The 17,707-nt window shown below is 31.1% G+C and overlaps 1 protein-coding gene across 2 annotated transcripts in view; it reads left to right on the forward strand.

Moving 5' to 3' along the window:
* The window catches only part of LOC126750402 (kinesin-like protein Klp61F), a 57,990-nt gene extending 42,778 nt beyond the window's left edge, over positions 1-15,212 (forward strand). The window contains exons 8-10 of one of the 2 annotated variants that reach the window (XR_007665716.1): positions 1,999-2,440; positions 2,518-2,583; positions 14,636-15,212. Coding sequence is in view for 1 of the 2 variants with exons in the window: in XM_050460024.1 (XP_050315981.1) it covers positions 1,999-2,436; positions 2,518-2,583; positions 14,636-14,698 (567 nt within the window). In the remaining variant the exon portion in view is untranslated. The remainder of the gene's footprint in view (positions 1-1,998; positions 2,441-2,517; positions 2,584-14,635) is intronic. The other variant, XM_050460024.1, reaches the window with a different exon arrangement.
* The last annotated feature ends 2,495 nt before the right edge of the window (positions 15,213-17,707 follow it).

Raw genomic sequence — 17,707 nt, forward strand, 5'->3', positions numbered from 1 at the left:
ATTGTGGCAGAATGTACGGCATGCAATAGTCGATCGTATCGTATGTAAAGATATTCTATCACAGTCAAAAGTTTGTAAATGAATTAAATCTTCATCATTCAGGCACTTACCGAAATATTTTATAGAATCCTATTAGGTTGAAGATGGCTGATGCGTATTTTTCGAACCGTCGATGTCAGCGTTTAAGTTCCTCATGACTACGAGTGAAACTTAACAGATTAAACACTGTATCATTACTTTGATCTAGATTTTGTAGGACTGTTAACAGTCGGAAAGACTGTTGTCATATGTCTCACAAGTCTCAGAAAGTCAAATGAATTTAAGTTAACAAATTTCTCAGCAGTTGTCACATCAACACGCTACATAAGCAATTATTTGATTTTTCAATATAATTATGCTTTTAAATGGCTGTTCCTATAATACTCAAAGATCATGAATTGGTCAGTTCCTGCCGAAATACAAACAAAAAATGAAATACAATAGCTAATTTATTTGTCTTTTGAAAGAAGCATCTTATAATACATTTTTTAAAGTAACCTTTGGCTAAACCATATATAATAATACTCAAGTTAGCTGAGGCCCTCTGGTAATAAATAATAATAATAAAGTCCCCAGCAATGGGTGCCTTATTAAATATTGCACTTCCATACTAAAATTAATAGAGACATTTACTCAGATATTTCCGAAGCATGAAGCGAAAAGTCGTTCGCGCGAATGCGAAAAATAATATTTAAAATTAAAATAACATAATTATAAGTGCTGTAAACAGAATGTAATAATATACAAAGAAAATCATACAATCAAGATGATACATAATAGGACACTAATACAACATAACAAAATACATACATAGTTACCTTAATAAAATAAACATTAGTAACCAGTTAAGTACACACCTTACAATCTATATATGGTTGGTGAAACATTTAATTTGTTAGATATTTTAATATCCTACTGTTTTCATATCCACATGTTACAAGAGAAAGGTCCTTTCCACCCTAACAATATGACAACTTAGTAAAATTTCGTATTTGGCGCCTAGATCCTCAATTTAATTGATACATTCCGACTAACGAAAAAAAAATTTTTTTTATGTCATTTTAGGTTTTATTTTTTTAATACAAGACACGTCCGGAAATTAAGTGTACTCAAATTCTGTAGGTTTCAAAAAAAAGAATAATATCATAGTAGAATAATTACATTTTATATAATATGTAATTATTTTTCAACATAATCGCTCAATCTTTCTCGATATCTGACTCCTCGTTGTGTGGGTACAAAACTGAGTTTGTTAATTTGGTAAACATTCCAGTGACGTCGACTTCGACTGGCTATCGAACTAGCCTATTCGATAGCCAGCTATACCACATAGCCAGGGTGCAACGTAATAACCAGTGCTAGTAGTGCATTGTATCAGGTTATTGTTAAAGTAACGTGACTTAAAATACGTATTATGAATCAATTTTTTCTCCTTACTATATTTTGTACATTTGCAGTTATAGATTATCCGGAAAAGTTCAAGAAAAAAATAAACACAATTTTGTGTACATTATTATAATCTTATTAAGTAAGACGATACTAATCCGCTGCATGATGAAACTCCTAAAAAATGAAAAGTCTCCCAAATGAACCATTCCTATGCAATTCACTATCATATAATTACTTAGTAACCTATTATTTGAAGAAATTCATTTGTCATAATCAGTCAAAAGTAATTATTTGATAATCCCACAATTTTAGAAATCAACATTGTTGTTAAAGTATGCGCTTTAATTTTATTAAATATGATACTAAGGAATAAATATGAATTAGTCCCATTCTCAATTTGTATATTTATAAATAGTGACTGATAAATATTAAGCCCTAGTACTAAAATATTATTTAATTCAACAATTTTGTGCGTCAGTTTCACTTTTAGTCAGCTCTATGCACCAAAATCTTTCGTACTTGTAGAAGTCTTCTATCGTGAAGTAACTTAATTTATTTTTGTCTTTTCAGATAAAAGAAACCAACATTCAACTAACTCAATGCTTAAACAAAACAACCACCGAATTAAACCAATACAAAACGCACTGCATAGAATCCGAAAAAACATTGAAATCAACGCAACAAAATCAAAGTCATTTGATAAAAGAAGTTATTGCTAACAGGCAGAACTTAACCACAAATTTTACTAGTAAAAACATAGCTGAACTTCATTCCATTCAGGAAAAGATTGATAAGTTAAGGTCAAATGCGGAAAGCAGTATTACTAGAGTAAAAAATATTTTAAATATAACAGAAGAAGCCCAGAAGGAGAAATTTCAATCGATAATTACGGTGAGAAGATCCGGGGATACCCCGAAGCAGAATCAACTAAATTTTCCAAAAAGAATCGGTGAGGGGGCTTTGTCAAGAGATGTTTTGATTAAAAGATTTAGGGAGGAGTGTCTTGAGGTAGGTAGGTTTTGCAAGGAAATATGTAGCAAAAATAATATATCGAAGTATTTACTTACTCAGTGTAATATTTTCTTTTAGGATTATGGAAATGAATCATTTCAACTCAACGATTCGACAGTAATGGATTCGGTCCAGTCATTAGACGTAAGTAATATTTTTGGTTTTATATTTACTTTATATGTGTTTGTGTACAGGGTGACACACATAAGATGACACTATACTTTTTATCAGGCACTACTATTCAGAGCCCCATTCTTGTATGTTTTATGGGGTTTCTCGCTTATGAAAAGAGATAAAGAGATGCAGTTTTCACGACGCCATGATACTTTTTAATGAAACCAAAATGCACTAATCAAATTTGCCATATGTATCTTAGCTTTTGTGCTTCAGGGTGATTTTAAAAAAATTGCATTTTCGGTCATAATTTTTTTTAAATTTTTTACAATGATATTAGTGGATATCCGTGGGTAACAATGGTAACGCAAAAAACAAATAGACAAACGTTCTGTTATTACTTACAGTATTTGATTTGTAAAGTTTCTCCTTTTCTAAACATATTCCTAGTTATATTTTCCTAAATTTAGGGCTTATATACAGGGTGTCCTATCTGCTGTGTGTGACTATTGCTATTTCCGAAACTATAGGAGATACGAGGGCAGTTAAATTAGAAAAAAGTGCCAATTTTGATGCCTATTTTAATAAATAAATAAATTCTAATAAATATAAATCCTTTTACAGCAATATGTCATGCAAAATGTTTATTAGTTTGTGAATTGAAGACCTTGGGGTAACAAGGATCTAAGCCACAAAACGTTAGTTTTGAGAAAATCAATTTTTAAAACATTTTTTAAATCCTGAAATTAATTATGTTAAATAAAAAAGATGTTTAGTTTAAAAAATAATATTATGTTTATTAGCGTATGAAATAAAGAAGGTTCACATAGACCTTTAAATTTTTGCAAAAAAAAAATAAAAATATGATGAAAGGGTGGCTTGTACCCTTTTTTTTTGCTCAAGCACACTTCATGTAATGCCTTTTGTACTTCTCAATAATAGCAAAGTCGCGATCACTTGGCAACTGGGTATGCCCAACTATGAGATACCTATGCTCAATACTTTCGAATATTCCATCTTTTACCAAATTTTGCCAAAGACACATTATGGACCAATTTTTATTTTGGTCGGTTCAATTATCTGAAAATACTATGAGTTTTTTTGCTTCACTTTTATTTTCTTTAAAGTACTTGTAGACAATGCTTGCAATGCATCACTTCCACGTTTAGCAGTGTTTTCTGACCACATATACATATACCCTTTTCCAGTTCCGCAGTCATGAATCCCCAGGTTGTACACCCATGCTTTTCTTAAATAGAATGCTGGCCCTACAGTCAGATTTGGTACTGGTAAAGCCTGTTGAAGATCAAACAATATTACACAAGTATCTTTAGATTCTTTTGCAATTTCAGTTCCTTTTTTTAAATTATCTTTGAAGAGCAGCAGCTTTTCTTAGGTGTAATTCTTTTTGGACACAAATTTCTTTCTTTTTTTCTTCAGAAAGAGTTTCGTTCAGAAGTTCAACCATATACCGATCGCATGTTTTACATGTGTCGCTTTTTGGAAGCTTAAATCCTATATTGTATTCTGTTGAAAAAATACGTCTGTACTTATCTTCAGAGACTGGCTTAATATTTCTTTGCTGGCACCACGTAATATAGTAGTCTTTATATAAAGCAGAAATACTTAGATCATGATCCAAATAAACTTTTTGTGGATTTTTTTTCTACTGTAATGTGATGTGTATTTAGGGATAGAATTAATGTGATTTTTAACCGATTGATAAGTTTCCAAACTTACTTTGTTTCGCCTATATTAGAATAAGTGCCTCTTTTGTCAGAAGTTGCGATTTGTTTAGAGAGAAGTTGTATCCTTTTTTTAGAATTTTGGAGATCATGAATTCCAATAAATTATTCTCTGCAAATTTTTACGTCAATCCCGTTAACTTTAACAAAATAATGTATGTTAAATTTTCTTGAAGATACTTCCTTTTTACACTTCTTCTTATATGTTCTCTTTTTGGGCACAGATTTCATTAACGAAAATAGGTAAATATTTTGCTTATTATAGTTGCCGAGGTCCCAAAACGAATTGAATATAAAATTTTCCTTTCTTTCCAATAGTTGGCGACAACCATTTTTGCACGTACATGGTTTTCCAATTTCCCGAGCCTTTATTTCTTGTCCTCACGAGGAGTTGTAGCTGTGACCTAGGTTTCTTTTAATTTTTCTTTTATTTTTTTGTCGTCTATCCACATTTTTCTGTCTCCATCTTTCGGGAGTATTCTTCTCCGGAGTAGGTAAAGGTCTTCTTGAAGTGAAAGATTCTCATAATATGCTTTAATTGGATGTTCTGTTATTTTAGAAACAGTTTTAACCCTTGCCATGCCTCCATTGGTTTCCTAAAACAAGAAGATAATAACGCTAATATTTTTTGTACAATAACGATACAAGCAAATATAAATACGACTATAAGTTTGCAAATTTTATGCCACATTTTTTTGTTTAAGAAGGGTACAAGCCACAAATATTTTGAACTTACCGTTTCAAAGTCATCAGATGAAGAACTGCTTTCGTCCTGACTTTCTACATAATCTTTATCTTTAACACTGTCGTCGGAACCGAAATCTTTAAAAGATTCTTCATTAGAAGAGTAAAAAAACCCGGAATTCCGCTTCATCACAATTGAAGACCTTGGGGCAACAAGGATATAAGCCACATAATATACCAAATGGCGACTTTCGCATTTCTCTAATGTAGATTATTGTATTATTCATAACAAGTTAAGAGTTTAAGGTAATTCCTAATAGATGGCGCCACACTTTTATTTAGCCTTGTTCATTCTGTAACAAATGTCAGTTTTTTGGCACCAAGGTGACAAGCCGCGCTAAAAACAATATAGTCGACAGCAACAAAATAATTATAGGGTGATTTATAAAAAAACGCCAAATTTTATTTTATTATTATTATTATTATTATAATTTCCAAAACTATTGATTTTAGAAACTTACTTTTAATTACAAAGTTTTATAATTTTTTGTGCTCTAACAAAATTTTATCTTTAATTTTTTTTATGACATTTGGTATCTTGGCTATCAACTTCTTTCTTTTTAAATACGGACCTGCATTTTTTATTACTTATTTTGAAAGCATTTTTTCATTCATTCCCTTTAAAATGATGTACCTCATTAATATGTTTCCCAACGTTTCAACGTATTAATAATCATCTTCAGGAATTTTTCCTCAGTGCGGATCTGAATTTTTTAATTGCTAAAAACTTAATACTTTTAAATGTTTATTCTTTTCCTCATGATTTAACATTTAGTTAATTAAAAGCTTAAGCTTAAATAGTGGTTATTTGTGTTAAACTGGATGAACCCTACTCTAAATTTTAAAAAATGTAGTTTTAAATTATGACACTTATTGATATTATCCGTTCAATTTAGTTGGCTGTGACTTTAGTTGCATTTTCATGGTTACCAAACAAAAATAATATTTTTGACAGAACTCATCAAGCTTTCGCGCCAGTTTTTATTCATGTTAATATTTGTGGGATTGGTAATAACGGTATAAATTGGCCCGCAAGATCGCCTGACATAACACCCATTTTTCCATATGGGGTTTTATTAAGAACCAGGTTTATCAAACTACGCCTCCAAATTTAGAGGACCTAAGTTTAAAAATAAGAGAAGCGTGCAATAAAACTTCAATTCATTTAACAACATTCAAAGAAAAATTGTAACCAATCTGCGCAAATGTTTACAAAATAATGGTGGTCATTTCGAATACTTAATAACAATAGATTTATAGCAATTAGAGATTAATAACAATTTATATCATAATTATGTACATATTATTTAATAGCCTTTATTTATTTTAATTAAGTTTTGGACTTATTTTTGTTCATCATTATATTGTTTATTAAAAATAAATTTATTATAAAGTAGGTAAGTCAGATCATTGTTGTAATATTTTTTTTTAATTACGACCTTTTAATATTGATATTGTACATTTATAATAATATTGCCACTTTTATATTATTTTAGCGTTTATACATATTTTTAAATAATAACCAAAAAAAGAAACTTTTTACTGTATTAATAAGTAATTAATTTAGAATTAAAAAAATCAGGCCCGCATTAAGGAAAAATTCCTGATGATGGTTATTAATACGTCGAACGTTTGAAAACGTATGAATGAGATACATCATTTTAAAGGGAATAAAAAATGCTTTGATAAGTTATAAAAAATACAGGTCTGTAAAAAAAAAGTTGATAGCTATTGCCAAGATACCAAACGTCATAAAAAAAATGAAAGGTAAAGTTTTGTAGAGAACAAAAAATTATAAAACTTTGTAATTAAAAGTAATTTCCGAAAATCAATATTTGGCATTTTTTATAAATCACCCTGTAACTCTCGAACTAAAAAATATATTACAACGCTATAAAAGGATTTAGAATAACCATAAAAATTGGCAACTTTTTTCTAATTTAACCGCCCTCATCTCCTATAGTTTCGGAAATAGCAATAGTCACACATGGCAAATAGGACATCGTGTATATTGTTATTTGTTGTTTTTGTTTATTGTTATCGTTCTTGTTGTTGTTCAATTTTTTTTAATACAGCTCGAAACCAAAATTTTTAAAACTTTGAGAAATATGATGTGAATACCTGCTTCACATTGTTTAATGGAAACGCAGACCAAGCCTCAAAACTCTATCTAAACAGGTCAGTTAATCTTTACCTTGGGCTTTATAATCCCGAAAAAACGAAAACCCGAGAAAAAAATATTTCAAAAATTAAAAATTTAATCTTCATCAACATGGTTGTTTTCAGAAATCTTATCCACGAATTTACAACAAAGTTAACGAGGAATCAAAGATCAACAATTTAGCAATTGTTCAAGCTACTCCCGCAACCTCGTGCATGAAAATAGATCAAGAGGCTCGTGTTTCTAAAAGACAAATGAAAAACATTATAAAAAACATAAATTTAAATCTTACAAGTATAAACTTGTTTATTATCTGCATTCTGATGATGCTGAACGTAGATTGGAGTTCTGCAATAGGTTTATAAATATGAAAAGTCAGACGAGGCATATTTTGCGAATTCTCAAAAGACACAACATGCGGCTTTGGAGTCAGTCACGTAATTTTTTCTAGAGAGCATCACGACAGGTTCAGATATAAGGTCTCCTTTATTTTTAACCGAAAAATAGTTTACAAGATTTGTGAAGAAAATCTAAACTGTAATGGGTGCGTACAACTTACAACAAGAAAATACTAGGATAATTTTGGAAGATCGACCTGCAGCCCACAATATTAGAATAATGCATATACATACAGTATAAAACTGGCTAAATGAACATTTTCCCAGGAGATAGATTCGGACAGTTTGACTTGTTCGATGGCCACCACGATCACCGGATGTACAATAAAATGCAATGTATTTAAAGCAATATGCCACAATTAAACATGCAACGAAAACTGCTTTTGCAGAATCACAAAGACAATTATTTATTTTGGAAAAATGCTATTAAAAGAATTTATAAATTTGTAGGAGATATAATAGTCTGCATTTTAAACAATTCTTGGGATTTTTTTAATTTAGGTTGCTATAAACTTGTTTAAAGTTTTTTACTATATTATATTTTCTAGTTTTTTTTGTTATTGTTTTAATAAATTTGTTAAACGAGTATTGGCTATTTGGCTTTTATAATGCATTAAAAATTTTCCAAAATGAAATACTTAAGTAATGGCAGAACGTTAATAATTTTTTTTGCATTACCATGGTTAATCACAGCTATTTAATATCATGTAAATTATAGAAAAAATTATTTTGTCACGCTATTTATACTTGAAAACCTTAATAAAAAGACCATTGAATATAACCGCCCCATAGCATTGATATTTTTTGACTTTAAAAATGCTTTCGATACAGTAGTACTAACGGCCATCTTAAGCGCTTTGCAAGATTGTAGAGTCGACTACATATTGAGACATAATTAAAAATGTATATGCAAATATTACAACGGTAAGTCTACATTCTACAGCCAATAAGATAAAGTTGGAAAGAGGAATTAGGAAAGACGACACCATGTCGCCAAAGCTGTTTATTACTGTTGTCGAGTATACTGTTTACATATATGGCATGGCACAAAAAAGAAATACTCATCGATGGAGAGAGACTCAATTATGTACGCTTCGCAAATGACATCGTTCTTTTGTCAAACAATCTAGGGAAGGCCACAGACATGCTTTAAGAACTCAGCAGTATCGTACAAGAAATTGGTTGGGAAATTGGGACTAACATGGTTCCCGGTGTTCAAATAGAAATTAATAACAACAAAATAAAATTGTTTTTATCTTATAAGATTAGAATGATCGGAGACAACCAAACCTGCAAACTAAACAGACGAACAGACGAATTTCATTAAAGGAAATATCAAAATTAGCGTGGAGCGAAAATCATTTAGGAGTAGCATGATGGAAGAGCTGCATGATGATGATGAATATTTTATAGCATATGTAAGATCAGAAGAAGGCTTCCTTGTCAAAAATTCGACCCAAAATATTGGATTCTAAATGTCAAACATAGTGGAGGAAATCTGATGATGTTTTAGGCGATATGGCACTGGTTCGCTAGTCAGAATTGATGGACCTGTGTATGCTCAAAGGTGTGTTTACATATTGGAGAGTAACTTGTTGTTATGAAGAGAATCTGTCATTGTCATGAATTTTTCAACAGATTAATGACCCCGAAGACACTTCCCAACTAGTTTTAAAGAATTGGTTTTCAAAGGAAAAAAATCGAGTATTGGATTGACCTTTCCAATCACCCGATTTGAGCACTATAGATAATCTTTTAAAACAAAAACATCAAAAACCAAAGAAGATGACTAATATAATATGACTAATAAAAATTTCAGTCGATTATTGTAAGAAACTCAATAGGACGGCGATGCCAAGCAGTCAGGCCAAGCGGTGGCAAAAAAAGAATCATTGAATGTTTCCGTAATTGCTTAACACTTTCTTGAATAACTTTTAAACAGTGTGTACTGTTTTGCAACTGTGTGCTGTTTTGCTTTCCTTTGCTCAATACAAAAATGTCATTTAATAAAATAAAATTGCAATGATATGTACATTAAATATTTATAAAATGTTGCCATACCTTTGTTGACCACTGTATATAGGGTATCCAATTTAATTGTCCAGTTATTATTAGTTATTATTTATTCATGGTATTAATTTTACTTATTGTACTTTTGAATTTACGTAAGCCATTATTGTTAAATTAATTTTTATTGTTAAAGGACTGTTTGAGGATTAGTAATCAATAAATATGTTTTTTTAGTGTCCGCATTGAAAAATTCTTAAAAACTGAAAACTTCCTAATCAAATCCTTGCAGCCATATGCCATATCTCTGTTTCACCGAGTCTGCGATAAATATTCGTAAAAATGTCTTTACGCCTTCTCTTTGGATTCAATTCATCATAATTTGGCGAGTTTAAACCACTTTAATTTTCTTGAGCGTAGATGCAAATTATCTCGACTAGTTATGGAAAAAATTAGTCCTTCTGGTATTTTTTAAATTATACTTTTAAAAAAACCACACAAAAAATAAATATAACTTTATCGCCTCGTCTTTCGGTTGCCTGTAGACTAAGAAATAATGAATCTGCTAGTAAGCTATTGGGAAAAAATGTAACAAAATTGTTTGCATTTTTTTATTAAAAATATTGCATTCTTTTTACAAATAATCAACTCATTATCCAAATATTTCGTGAGTGGTAGGTTATTGGTACTGGAGGACTGAATATACTCCCGGACCTGCTTACAAAGTGCTTTAGCGCTTGGTTGTTTTCCGCGTAAATCTCTAAGTGATTTTCCTACTCCGCCAGATTTTCGATTTTTCTAACACGCTTATAAGTGACTGCATGTTACATAATAGCTTGTAAATATTTATTTTATCGGATCTTTTAAATGTATATATCGTGAAACTTTTGATTTTGGTGTTCTGTATGTGTCTCTCACTTTTTAGGTAAAAGATGTTTCATGTTGAATATATCAATAACCCAGAAAGATAGCATAGCATTTTAGTATATCAAAATAAATTTCAGATAATAAGAATAACAGGCTATACATATTAAAGCCTATTTACAATTAATGTATTATCCTTTTCAGGAAAAAAAACACCTTGTATTTGTGGAATTTCTCTTGGCTTTAAAACTTTTGTTTTTATATGCTATTGTAATTAATGAAGTTGACAAAATTTCATTGTGTCTCAAATTGGGGTAATGTATGCCTTCTTAAGAAATTAGATCTATCAAAGGTGTCAACTCGATTTTTGCTGACTCTAAAGCTGGTAAAATTTAATGACGTGTTCTACGGCAAAGGCAAACTGTAAACCATTTACAGACACGATTAGACGAACCACAGAAAACTGTACATTCCAAAGAATTTTAAGAAAATTCTATCATTATAAAGTAAATAAAATCTTACTATAATAAAATCTTACTATAATAACAGAACATTTGATGAAGATTAAGTACCTATCCGTTTCGCATGTTGGCAATTATAATTTTTTTTATAACAGCTCGAAACAGTTCTAGTGAGCTTTTCTCAAACCAAGTCATGTTCTTATTCCGGGCCTTCTTATCCAATGCATTTTCTTCTATTAAGGTTTGCAGTAGGGAGTATCAATCTTTAATTCTCATAACATGCCCTACTAGTTTTTTTATAATGGTGTACATGACTTCTAGATCTTTTTTCATTTTTCTTTACATTTCTACGTTTGTAATGTGAGCTATCCGTGGTATTCTGAGCATTCTCTTATACATCCATATTTCTTTTTTTTTACTGGTGGCTTGGGTGAGTGTTTGTTCAGGATTTTACGCCATACAATAAAATAGAAAATATATAGGATCTTAAAAAGTTAATAAAAGAAAATTTGAGTAGAAAAATACCTTCTTCTACTGCGTTATGGGCTTCATTGAAAATTTTTTTGCAATATAAGTTAAATATTACAGGCGAGCGAACATGTTGTTATTTCACCTGTTTCGTTCGATTTAATTCCACTACAGATTTGAAATTAGTCTGATATTGAATGTGATCAAATGCTTTTTCATAATCGATTAGACCTGCGTCACGGTTAATGTCTCTGCATTTATAAAACCAATTGGTTTTCGGATATCTGCTCTGCGTATTTGTTGTTAATTTTTCTGCAGATGGGTTTAAGAAACAATTTTAGCTTATGGCAGATCAAATTGACGTTCTAATATCCAGGTTGCATGAGCATTCATAACATCTAATCATAATGTAACATCATCCATAATTTTTGCTACTAATACTTACTGCTGGACCAAAGCTAATAGTAACTTGAGCTTCGTGTAATCCATTAACTTGTACCCTTTTTCATTCGCTGACTCATTGATTTAATTTGGTGGTGGTAAAATTCTGCAGTGATTTGAATTTCTACGATTTTCGGCTTCACCATGGTATGACTGGATCCTATCCATCACCATATTAAACTTACGGCCGGATATTTTTCGCAGTATTATGACGTTATCTACAGGACGTGGCAGCAAGCATATTCTTATACTTGGTAGAACCCAGCTCATAAGGTTTTCCTGGTTTTTTGGGTCTGTCAACGGCTTGGGATATTGACGTTTAAGGTGCTCCTTTTCATTACATTTTGACCCCTGGCAGCGGCCTTGAATTGATCCCAGAAGGTTTCTCATGCTTCTTTGCCGTCGAATTCTGGTGGCTTAACTTTAATAATTAGTATTCCAAGATCGATGAATAGCGGCACGTTTTACTTTTACTTCTTGTATTTTTTTAGTACTTCAGATTCTACTTTAACTGTTGTTCTGGAGTGGGTCATTAACTCTTTGCTTCGTGTCAAGGTCTTCTCGAAGTTGTGAATCTTGTTCTTTTCGGTCCCGTTCCTCTTGTTTTTCTTATCGCCTTCTTCTAACTCATTTTAAGATCTGATTTTAATTTTAGCAAGTCTTTCATGGCCTTCATCGAGTTTTCTTGTTTTCTATCTCCATGTTCATTTTATTTCTGCAGGTCTTCTCTTCAAGTTGTAATCAGGTCTTGATGTTTCTTGTCTCATTCTTCTCTTTATTTCTTATCTCGTTCGTCAAACTTCTTTAATAACAGCTCCATTATTTTCTCGGCCTCCATCTTGGTCTTTGTTGAACTTTTTGTTAAAAGCATCCACTAAATTGGGCTTCCAGATATCCTTTATGTCAGGAACAAACTTTTATTGACAAAATCAAAAACTGTAATCGTGTAATGACTTGAGTTGAGTGTCGCTTAATTATTTCCAAGATAGAGGAAAAACTAATTAAATTGATTAAAATGCAATGCGATTCCTTTTTACAGATCCATGGAACAATTTAGAATTTTGTACATTGTTTTTGCCAATGGAGACCAATAATTTCAAGAGAATAGTGACAGTCAAAGCAAGCAAGTATACAAATTCTAGGAAATATAAAATATAGTGATTTAGAATAGTATAACCTAAATAACATAAATTGGGGCCCTCAAGCAAGGTTAACTACTTAATTAAAAACTAGACACTATAGGTGAAAATAATAAACGTAAGTAGAGAATCCTAAATAAACTTAGACTAATCGACCTAAACTATAAAATACGAGCAAAACAGTACATAAAGTATGCGGATAATTATTAATGTATTTACATTTTCATGACAATATATATTTCTTTGTTAACAAAAACACCAGAATTAATTAAATTTGTCAACGTAGATCTAAAGCGCAACACTTCATAATGTTTTCATATCTTGGACATTTTTTAAACGGAAATAGGTATGTACATCTTATTGTCTACCCTTTGGATTCACATTCGGAGCGTTAAACTTTATTAATGGCCTATAAGGATTATTCGAATTTTAATTTTGTAGAATTTTTAAAAGTCATTAAGAATTATATCTAATATTGATAAAATGGTTTCACTTTTTAGTAATAATTGATCTACTTAACTGTCACGTGCCGTGGAAAACATCACTATTCACTAAAGCTCCCGCCCCTGGTTAATCTTAAGTAATCACAAATAAAATGCTAATCCTCTAATTTCAGGAGTGATGGATTTTGGCAAGTGTTCTTGCCATTATCGTGTGGTCGGCAAGAACACTTGCCGAAATGCATCACTCCTGAAATTAGAGAATTAGCATTTTATTTGTGGAGAAAAGACTTCCTCTACTAACTTTTCAATATTATATTGACTCCACTTCAAAATTCACTTTTTCGTTAATACTTCTCTAAATGCAAATTCCAATCCAATCCTTGGAAATTGGCTGAAGTTATTCCTATTCCTAAGGTTCCTCCATCCAAGATTCTTAAAATAATAATATCTGATCAAATAAAATGGATATTGACCAAAGGTGTTTAATACCGCCTACGCAGTCAGGTTTCCGATATGGACATGGCACTATCACTGCTCTGTTGCATTATATGTGATGACATTTTTAGAGCTATTAGTTAAGGTCGTTCAATATCGTTGATACTTTTAGGCTATAGTAAAGCATATTTTAGAACACTATTCTTTGGCGGAAGATTAAATATTTTGGCTTGAGTCATCATACTGTTCAACCTATTTACCAAGACCTAACAAGGAGGAGCCAAAGAGGTATTGGACCAAATGTTTCTAATTATTTGCAAGAACCGCGTTCCTCAGAAGTCAATCCTGGGACTACTTCTATTTTCTTTTAATACATGCAGCTTTTATAGTTATTTAGAAAATGGTAATTTTCCTTAATATGCGGATGAGACTCAAATGTAAATCTAATTTTCTAACTTAAATGTAAATGACTCTGCGGCGTGAGTTAAATCTTTTAATCATTTCCGGAATATCCAAATTTCTTATTCTTAATAATTCTAAATTTGGCTACTGTTGTTTGGATCTCAGCTCTCTGATAATTTCGAAATTAAAATTGAAGACAATAAATTAAATATGTCTTATTTACTTCAAAATGCTGGCTTAAAATTATTACACATATACAAAGATATCCTTTACACCAATATTAAGTTAATTTTATGAGATTCATTAGTTTTATCTACTTTTTATTATTATAATATACTGGTCTGCACTTGAATTTATGTTTTTTTTATTTTCAGATGTCTGAAGAAAACAAAGAGAATCAAAAAGATCTTTCGCCGCTTACGAGTTCCCCCACGTAATATTCCGTTTGTCAGGATATTTGTATGTTTTAGTATGTGTAAATATAGGACCTAACTATAATTTAAATAATGTATTTGTTTAACATAAAGTATTGTGATAAATAATCTTGCAAATGAGAAGGTTTTTAATTATCTTTGTGCTTAGCTAATATTTCTGAAATAGATTCAATTTTATATTTACATCACAATGTACAAATTATTGAAAATTTTTTATTTAGAAATCCTAAAGAAAGTAAAACATATTAGGTTTGTTATATAATTTCAAAATAGTTAAAAATTACTCAACCTCTTGGAAATAATTTTTGAGATTAGTCTTAAATTTAAACACCACAGCAAAGCATTTTTTTTGAGGGATATTAAAATGCAGTTTTGAGGCATCTGACTGCTTCCAGTCAGATAGTTTTTTTCTCTTAACGTCCGGGTTTTTAGCACCTTAACACATTTTCATTGTATACTAGTGTTACTGTTAAACGTCAATAACGCTGTCAACTTGAATAAAGTTTTTTTTATCGGATTTTTATTTAAAATTTTTGAGGTACCCTACAAATAATATTTTAACGAAATTCAGGAACACACTTCTTCTGGACCACACTTAATTCAGAAATACTCTTTTATGTGAGGAACACGCTTTTATTGAGAACGTCAAAAATTCTAACCTGGCTCGTGTTGATTGTCGTTTAATGATTTCCAAGGTAAGCAACAAAACTAAATAAAGTGATTAAAATCTCACGAAACGCAATCCTTTTTAAAAACCCATGGAAAAATTTAGAAATTTTTAGAATTTTGTACATTGTTTTTGCGATAGAGATCAATAAATTTAAGAGAAAACTGACAGTCAAAGCAAGCAAGTATAAAAATTCTAGAAAATATAAAATACAGGGATTTACAATAATATAATCTAAAATGAGGCTGTCAAACAAGATGAACTACTTTAAAAATAGGCACTATAGATGAAAATACTAAACTAAATGTAAGAACCGTAAATAATCTAACTAATCAACTTAAACTACAAAATACAAGTAACACAGTACATAAACTGTGAGGATAATTTACCCTTAGAACATTGAATACACTAAAATAAACATTGGCCGCCTTTCACAACTGGCACTTGAATGCGGTAGTGACAACACATTTAGTGCAAACTTGGACAAATCGGGGAATATGAATTCTCCACTAAAGTCTTTTAACTGACTTAGTTTATAAAAAAAACTCATCAACTTCCCTGGATTCTGGTAGATCTTCGTAAATTTGTAATTTTCTCCACTGGTCGTCAATTTTTTGTAGTTGATGTGTGTTTTGAAGTTCACAAATTTGAGGTAAAGATTTCATCAGCGGTAAAAGTGTGGTCTCATTGCCCTTTTTGATACTATCTAAAGTTAAGATGAGCAACTTACTTAGCACAGGATCTTCGAAATTATACCGTTTTTTTATTTCTAGACAAGCAGTAATTAAAAAATTACGACAGCGTTGAAGAAAATCAATTTTAGCAGGTTCCTCTAAAGAATCTATATTCTGAAGAACCCCAATTCCCAAATACATATTTGTTATTCGAAGGAAATGTGCATCGTCAATTTTACCAATGTCTGTTTTATTGATATAGTTTTGTTTCATAAAAGCTGATAAAAAATCTTTGTAACACATAACCATCTTACTGTGTACATTTAAAATTACCACTTTTTCACTCTGAAAATATTTGTTAAGGTCGACAAATTTAGGAAGAACCCATTCCAAAAAAATATAAAATATTTTTATCTCGAATTTATTAAGAGCAATATTTATTTCCTCGCTGGATATAAGACGATGTTCCAGGAAATTTGAAGTGAAAAACAATTTTAAAGGTTCCCACATTATTCCACTGTTCTAGGATTCGCTTAACCACCTGCAGTAATGACAACCAACGAGTTTGAGCTGGTCTAAGTATCTTGTGTGGTTCAGTATTACAAAAGTCCTGAAATTCTCTGAACATTGCCTGTCGCTTAGCGCGGTTTTTAAAAAAACCGTAAATATTTCTGCCAAGTTCTTTACACATTCGGGGTAAATTTTTACACGCTTCACTTGCGCATAAATGCTAAGAATGGCATACACATTTCTGAAGCATTAATCCCGGGATATCGTTAGCTAATTTGCTTGCCACGGAGTGTTTACTACCAAACATGGTATTACAGCCGTCCGATGCAAAACCAATCATATTTTTAAAAGGAATACCATTTTGCGATAGGAGTGTTATTATTTCCTCATATAGCCTCTGGCTAGTAGCACCTGGATCCGCTTTCTCAGGTTCATCTTCAGAGAAAATTTGCAAAAGTTTTCAGAAAAGAGTATCAACTTTACAGATTTTAGGATGGAAAAATCTTACGCATATACATAAAGTTTTAACTGATGAAATGTCAGTGGATTTATCAATAATCAGACTGAATTTGGAGCCCTTTAAATAAGAGATTATTTCTTGTTCGGCACAGGCACCAATAACATTTTTAGAAACTTGAGTCGCTTTAAATCTTCCTAGTGACATTCCCTGGGCTATTTTCGAGTCAGGAAAACAACTTTTAATTAGATTTGTTAAATGATCAGCTGAATTAAAAGACATATTGTGCTCTGTCAAAAATCCTGTTATTTTAATTTCGGCCACTTTGCTCTGAGTTTGCAAAGAACTCTCAGGTTTATTAAACAAAGAGGTTATTGTCGTCTTTGGAAAAGCTTTTACGTTCTGAACATGTTTGATGGTATAGCATGATTTTTAATAACGGTTAGTTCTGCAGTAAGCTCTAAATTACAAGGACGACACCTACTCTTTTCATCTGAAAGTGCAATTTGAATATATAAGATAAAGGGAAAAAACTTAATTATGGATAACAATTTACCATTACTTTTAATAAGCCAACCTTTAAACCTCGAGTCTTGTTCCCACTCCACTCGGTATTTTTATTTTCGGTGCTTAAACTTTTGGGAACATTCGCCGCGTTTCAACTTTTTATATTCAGGAGTTGAACTCCTACCTTCACGTTCAGA

Source organism: Anthonomus grandis, chromosome 2, assembly GCF_022605725.1.
Source record: "Anthonomus grandis grandis chromosome 2, icAntGran1.3, whole genome shotgun sequence".
Lineage (NCBI taxonomy): Eukaryota > Metazoa > Arthropoda > Insecta > Coleoptera > Curculionidae > Anthonomus > Anthonomus grandis.